General features: G+C 46.7%; 1 protein-coding gene across 2 annotated transcripts in view; it reads right to left on the bottom strand.

The window, feature by feature from the left end:
* Positions 1 to 4,053: 4,053 nt before the first annotated feature.
* The window catches only part of SATB2 (SATB homeobox 2), a 202,055-nt gene continuing 198,201 nt past the window's right edge, over positions 4,054 to 7,907 (bottom strand). For both annotated transcript variants that reach the window (XM_045297511.1, XM_004701523.2), the window contains one exon: positions 4,054 to 7,253. In XM_045297511.1, coding sequence (XP_045153446.1) covers positions 6,792 to 7,253 — 462 coding nt within the window. In that variant the 3' untranslated portion in view covers positions 4,054 to 6,791. The remainder of the gene's footprint in view (positions 7,254 to 7,907) is intronic.

The raw sequence follows: 7,907 nt of genomic DNA on the forward strand, positions 1-7,907 counted from the left end.
CTCTTTTCAGATTCCACTTAGGCAAAGGCCCTGCCCTAGAGGTGCCACGGGCTGACCCTACCTCTAGACTCTGGCTGGAGACTTCTCAGCCCCAGGCTTCCGCTCCACTTTCTGGGCCCACCGGGACAGAAACTCTGCTCTCTTGGCTTTAAGTGGTGCTCTTGACCCAGTCCCAGGTGTGGTGAATTTCTCATAGTCCTGATGGGCCCCATTCTTCTGCCCCTTGGACATGACAGCCCTAGCCCCTCGGTTCTGGGCAGTGGCTCCATCCTCCTGGCCACACTGAATGACAACCCCACACTCTAGACCAAGTTGGCAAAGAGCTGACTCTTTGATAGCTCGCAAGCTCTGTCTCTACCTTTGACCCACCAGAGGCTGTGACCCTACTACCCATTGACACTCCAGAGGCTCTGGGGCTGTCCTGGGAGCCCTTGGCAGCCCTTCTTCCGGTTCGCCTTCCGCCCTTTCTGCTGAGAAGTGAGTGGCGCCAGGTTCTTTTCTTTTCTTTGAGGACAGCGCATGCAGGTGGCTCCTTTGGCCCATTTCCTGCCTGTACTTCCAAGGGTCAGCCGGCATTCTGTCTCTGGCCCCTTCAGTCTCAGCTGACGAGTTGTCTGCTGTGGTTGTTGGTTAGATTTGTCAGCCACAGACTTAACCTCTTCAGCAAAAAAAAAAAAAAAGTGTAGCCACGTCCTTGGGGAACGTTCTAGGACATGTGCCCTTTGTTTGTACATCTGAATTTTCCAAATCGAATTGTGTTTCGATTTTGCATGTTTGGGTTTTTGTAAGTCCAGCTTTCCTTTTGTATTTTACTATAAGCAGCAAGGAGAAACCAGATGGATCCTTTACAGTCTTGCTTAGAAATCTCTTCGGCCAGCTATCATGCAAGCTCTACCTTCTACCAGACATCTGAACATAATTTAGACAAGTCATTTGCCACCGCCTACGAAAGCGCCGCCCACCCTCCAGTGTCCAATCACACCACGCTCCTCGCGTCCTTTGAAAGCCTTGTCGCAAGCTCAGTAACAGCGACATCTCCAGCATTCCGTCACTGGTGTCACGGCTTCTCTAAGATGATGAGACTTTTTACAGCTGTCCTCTCTGCATGCGGTGCTCACCACGAGCGTTGCCTTTTGAGGGCCATCGTTTCACCAAAATCTCTTCCAGGCAATCTAGGCTTTCCCTATTAGGTCCCTTAAAACTCTGCCCACCTCCCCAGACTACCCCATCCTAAAGCCCTTCCATATTTCAGGTAACTGTCACAGTAGTGCCTGATGGAGGGAGGGGGGTCAAAGGATGGAATACTATGGAAAATATGGTGTCCCCCCCCCAAAATGTGTTGTGAAAACGAATCTTTATGCTTGTGGTTATCATCCCATTTGGGAACGGTTTGTTATGCGAATGAGCCAGGATTATTGTAGGGTGTGTTTTGAGGAGATCTTTTTGCAAGATACAAAACAGACCAAACAAGCAAGGCAGGTAACAGGGCTAGGAAAAAGGAGCTGCCAGGCCTCGTGAGGATCTCTCAGGAGCAGAAGCTCCGAGGAAACAAGGATCTTTCTCCAGGGCCACCAGAGAGAGAGAAAGCCTTCCCTGACAGCCAGCTCCCTGATTGCAGACCTCCAGCCTGCTAAACTGTGAGGAAATAAACATATGTTTGCTAAGCCACCCCCTTGTGACGTTTCCAATACAGTAGCACTAGATAACGAAAACAGTGGGACTGACAAATGACATTTAATTTGCAAGACAGTGGTACAGGCAATCACAGCTGTCTGAGTTCTGTCCGGCGTGTGGGTTTAGTTGCACGTGGGAACATATGGGTTTCCCTGTGTGGATACAGACATTCACGTGCGGACATCCTGGAGTGAAAGTAGTCTTGGATAGTGGCTCAGGTAGGATTATGCTCAGCTCCTTTTTTAAATTGTGCTTCATTTTACAAGTGTATGAAGAACAACATGAGAATTTGGACACGAAATATTTGGGGGAACATCCCTAAGTTCTGTCCAATTTTTCTATCATGTGGCCAGTGTTCTGATCGGTTTCCCAATCTGAACTACTTAGAGCTTGAACTCAGAGCAGACTAAGTGTGTGTCCCGAATGAACCAAAGGCTCTGGAGTCAGTCGAAGCGTTCTGCTCTCCTGCTGACTGGAAACAGTAATATTGCACCTCGAGCTCCTCAGAGGAGGGAGTCAGAATCATGTTAGTTTCTTTCCCTTGTTCCTCAGACGTCACCACCATCCGCTCCCTGCCCTGCCTTCCACTGCTCAGATTCAACGTCTTTGAATGTATTGGGGGTGGGGTGGGGGATTGGAGGGCGGGTCGTTGCTATTCGAATACTCAATGAACAAGCAAGCAAGCATTGGGTCAATGACCCCGGTCGACCCTGTTCTCAATGCTGTGATACAAGTACACATATCAAGGGTTCATCAGGAAGTTAACACCAGGCCACAAGTCCTGCAGTAGTAGAACACTCTGGCAGGTGCATGAGCATAGAAGGATTTGCCATCATCTTGCCACAGCCGACCAGGAAAGGCTTCCCGGAAGAACCGATGCTCAGAGGGCTACTTGACGTTTGTGAGGGAACAAAACAAAACAAACAAGCCTCGAGATGGAAACAAGGAAGAGATACCAGCTGGGCAAGGCCTCCTCACTTGGCAAAGCACTTTTTACTCTTCGCATCCTTGTTGGCCGTCCTGTGGCAGAGGAGGCTCAAATAGCCTGCCTCCCACCAGTCTCCGCCTCTCTTCCGTGAACGGACAATCGAGAAACAATCATTACCAGTCTCCCTTTCATTCAAATGTAAGCATTCCGAAATTTCTATTTTGTTTTTAAAACGGGACTATGCCTTTCTTTATTCCTTTTCCATCCCAGTACCTGGAAAGTGGATGTGATGTCAAGAACTCGTACAAGCACGTTGAACGGTGCGGAAGAGGACAGCGAGGCTGCAGACGGAACGAAGCGTGGGTCCCTGACACCTTGATGAAAGCCATTGTAAAGAGGACCCTCCTCTCTGTGAGACGGAGCAACTGCTCTTGCGCAGATCATGGTTGCCTTATGGGCTTGTTCTATTATCGGCAGCAGAGCCTAATCCTAGCAGACTCACCTTTAAGATCACGCTCCCTCCCAACTACTTCCTTCTCTGAATTCCCAGCACTCTCTGATCACTCGTGAAGCAAATCTGTCTGGAGAAAACCCTGATCTAGGTCTTTCTCTCTTCCTGCCTGATTTCCACACCGGTCCTTAAACTATACCTGCATAGTCTTTGGGCTGTTCACTATCTTGGGTGGTATGAGGGGTGGGGCAAAGGAAACTGAGGTAGAAAGGGCAGTTATATCTTTCTGTCAACCAAATGGAAGAGAACAAACAAAACCAGAAAGGCGTTTACAATATCAAAAGGAAAGGAAATCACGGCTTCATTTACTTTCCCTTTGCCAACTCTGAAGCCAAACACTTGATTCTTCCTTTATTAACTTTTGTTTTTGAAGCAATTTTTTCCATTGTGAGCACTTCTAAAAAGTCGTTTTCACACATTTTTCAGATACATCCATCCTTTCTGCATTCCTCTATGCACACATTATGGTGCCCTGACTCTAAATATAAGACTTTTATTATGTCCATTAACCACGGGCATATGTGCTCCAAAAGTTTCCTGACACGCAGTCACTTGTGGTTTTTTAATTATAAACAGAAAATATTCACTAGGAAAATAAAGAAGCCAGCCCATCAATATATTGTTATGCTTTTGAGCTTTGCTTGCATATGAGACCAAACGATTGGAGACACAGCTCTCTAAGTCTCCAGCTCCAGCATGTGCATGCATGTGGGGGCATGTAGTCACCCACATCAGCTCATGTGCTCACATGTGCAACCAAACCGGTGCGTGGGCAGAACACAATCTGCTGTGGTGACTGGTACCGCTGTCTTGATCCCAAATTAAGAGACTGGGGCTCTCTCTTAGACTCAACTAGGTTCCACTCTATGTGCAAAATGAAATAAGAAGGCAAATGCCCAATAAAATACTTGACAAAGTCATATTTATTGAATGTGTTTTATTTTGACAACCAAAAAATTCTAACAGCCTAACAATGCACATAAGTTAAAAATTAATTATCACTTAGTGATAACAAAGATAGTTGATTTACATGGAAAAAAGAACATTTACAATATGTTAATCCTTATTCACATTGTTGATACCGCAATAAAACACAATTTGTTTTTGTTTGTTTTTTTGTTGTTGTCATTTCACAAAAAAAGGCGGAAAATTGTGCTTTGTCAAGAGGCACTACAAGAGAAAGTTTCTTCTTCCAAATAGATACTATATGACAGATATTGAATAAATAGACATATATGCATTGTAATTCACAAAGATCTGGCAAGACCACAGGCTAAAATGCCCACAGATTCACTTAGAACCACTGCAAACTTGGCAGTGAAATTAAAAAATAAAAGGCAAGACTTAGCATTGAAAAATACCTAATAAATTTTTGGTTGAAGTGTAAAAGATACCAAATGTGGATGCCACCGATATATGAACCACCTCCTAAGAGCTTGGCAAAAATCCGTTTCCATTATGTATACAGAGTGACCTTCAGCAACAGTGTAAGAAGACAATTTGGAAAGCGTAACTCAGAGACCAGGAAGCAGCCCCAGGGCCTTTGTGACTAAAGCTGCAGCATACTACAGAGACGCGAAGGAGGGCCCAGGGCTGACGGGCAAACCCCCACTCTTCTGCAAACATAGAGGAGGCTGTGTTCACGGTGCCTCTCCCCCCACTGTTTCTCTTAAACATTGTTATTTGAAAAAGTACAGGAAAATGTCCCTTTAAAAACTCCAGAGGTTACTGAGCAGCTAGAAGTAGCTTGTATTGCAACGTGTCTTCTCCCTGTGTAGTGTGAGTTCTGAGTTAATATCTACACATAGAGGTTCTGTTTTTTGTGTGTGGGGGGGGGGGGTTTAACTCCTACCTTTTATACCTTTCAAATATATAAATAGTATTAACAGTTATATTACAATGCTTGTGTAGTAAACAGAAAATACCTTTCAAAGTGATATTGCATGAGGTCTTTGACAAGGTTGCATGAGAGCACAACTCAAAACACAACGAGAAACAAAAACAAAAATCCGAACCGGTGGGGCTGTCTGCTGGCCATTCCGAGTGAAGGGGGGCAGGGTGCGCAGGCCAGTTCTGAAGGTGAGGTCTCCTCTGGCAGTTACTACTGAGTAATGCTGTGGGGGGCTCTGATAAGCAGCTAAGAAAGGGGTGGAAAGCTATCGCCGATTGCAGCTTGAATGCTCCTTCTGCTGAACAGCCAGTCAGCATTAGTTCTGCTTTATGTAAGGTACTTGCTATGTAGGGGACTGGGGAAATGTTTCCGATTAGGACGAGTAGGTGATTCCACTGAGACCGCTTTGCTTATGCTCTATTGCCTGGAGCTGCACCATGATTCCGAAACAGGTTCGTGTTAGGCCATCCATCCCAGGCGAAGGGATGCAGGCTTGGGAGCTCAGGGATTGAAAATGTTTGCTGCGTGGACAGAACGCCGACAGCCGAGGAAGGCCAAAGTGAAACAGAAATGAGAAACATTTGGGGGAGGACAGGACAGAGCGATATTTGAGAGGAAGTCCCTAAAACCGGGCAGTCACGCACTGAACAATATACAGAACTATTGTTTATGAAAGCAAATAAAAAATTTTCAAAAAGGAAATCCCAGCAAGAACCAACAATTTAAAAATGAGCAGGCTTATAGACTTGTAAGATTTGAAGCCGTGACGAGCAGGTAAGTAACTTTCACGACAAAATGTGGCTCATACTATGAATCCCTCTGCCCAGGTCGCTGGACCCCGCCGGCAGTCGTAGACAGGCGTGGTCTGCGTGGGGCTTCAACTCTGCTCCCTCGGGAGCTCCTGCGGAAGGCCTCGATCCACCGCTCCAGAAGGAGAGGGTGATTAACGGAACGCGCCGCCTCCTCCTAAGTGTGCATTGTGTCTTTAAGAGTCATTTCACTTGTATCGTTTTCTAAGGTGCCCTGATTTTGCCCCCACCCCTTTTCTTTCTTTGTCTCTCTTTCCCTCCTTTTTCTTTTTTTGGCAGTGTAAAATTTATTTTGTTAAATACATACCTCAAAAATTACCCATCAAGCTGCCAGGTAGGAAGCCATAAAATTAAAAAAAAAAAATCAGGGACAAACATCAAAAATAAATAGGGATTCAAAAATAGTCACCCTGCCCTGAGAGCAGGCCGCAGTTTATCAAAAAGCCAAAGCGACTCACCATGAAGTGGTTTTTTGTTTGTTTGTTTTTAATACATAAACAAGTCTTTGCTTTAAGAACTCATTTCACAGTCTATTCTTTCAGATTGTAAAGTTCTCTGTCCCATGCAATTTTCATATATATATGTAAATATAGAGATATATACATATACATATACACACGCGCAGCATCCTTCCACAGTCCCGCGGTGTGGCCCGGGGCTGCTCTGTGAGCGCCCCTGGGGGGGTCGGCGGCCGCAGCGCGCGTCTCGGACTCCATCCAGTCTGTGGTGGGTACCACGTGAGGGTCTTTGCCAAGGCAGGCGTTTGATTCGGAAATACTGAACTTCTTCAGTCTACAGGTCTGTCCTGCACAACAAAGAAATGGCCAAAAACAAGGGCAAGGAAAACAAAACAAACAGCACAAAAAAGACAAAAATAAGATAGAGCCAAAATTTTTTTTTTCTTTTTTTTGAAAGAAAAGAAACTACAACAGAAATCCTTGGACCGATCGGCATATTGCTCTGCGCCGGGAGTTCACATTATCTCTGGTCGACGTCAGCGGGTGCGGCCTTACTCTTCTCCGCGGTTTCCTCCTCGGCCTCCACTTTGTACATCTCCTCCGAGCCTTCCTCGCTGTCGTTCTCCTCCGACTCTGTCAGCAGCTCCTCGTCCTTGTACTCGGCCACGTCCACCGCGGAGCCCAGGTGCTCCTTGAGCTTCCCGTGATGCTTCACGTGGTACCGCTGGTTCTGGAAGAACTTGATGATGGTGTGCTTGGGGAGATCCAGCTGAGCCGAAAGCGTGTGGATGGCTTCCTGGTCGGGGTACAGGCCCACATCATGGATAAAGCTTTGAAGGATTCCCAGGGCTTCCAAGGAGATCTTTGTGCGAGACCTGGGCTTTTTGGCACAACTGTCTTCGGCCGGAGGCGGTGGGGGAGGTGCTTCTTCTCTGGGAGGGGAGCTCTCCTTGGCTGGTTGAGAAGGCTGTCTATGAAGGACCTGTTAATAATAATTTTAAAAATCAATATTTGAACCATAGCTTCTACTTTTGAAAGTCATTCTAAAATGTGCACTGTCTACCTGGCATTGGATCGGGAGCAGTGGTGGCTCCACAATGGGATTCTTGCCTCCTTGACGGAGACCCGTTAAATTCTTGGCCAAACCAAGTCATGCTCAGGCAGCATCCACCTGCCCATGGAGGCTTGTGTGTTGCTAAGAGACTGGGCAGATTTCAGGAGGAGGTTCCAGACTAGGAGAATTGGGGTAGCTATGTAATCTGGTGTCAATTTGAGGATTCACAGTGAAGGGGTGGAGCCTATGCTATCAATCAGGCCATAGCCAATGAGGCCTCTGTATGGGCATGGCCTTCTCCTAAGGATTCTGGGAATTCCTGTATTCCTCCTTGAAGGCAGGCGGCACTCATGATCTCTCTCTCCTCACTCTCTGAGAAACATTTCTGACTAGAAGCCACATGAAGCTACCCTGATTCAGCCAGAGCCCTGGGAGCTGGAGGAGCCACGTAGAGACCCCCCGCCAGCTCTGAGATGCTAACAATGCCACTGGATCCACAAGATCTGCACCCCTGGCCTGTGATCTTCCTGCATTCGGAGTCATTGTATGTGTTGGGTGAGTCTGAAGAGAACTTTATAGATT

Source organism: Echinops telfairi, unplaced genomic scaffold (assembly GCF_000313985.2).
Source record: "Echinops telfairi isolate 266 unplaced genomic scaffold, ASM31398v2 ScPeMD7_3;HRSCAF=10, whole genome shotgun sequence".
Taxonomy (NCBI): domain Eukaryota; kingdom Metazoa; phylum Chordata; class Mammalia; order Afrosoricida; family Tenrecidae; genus Echinops; species Echinops telfairi.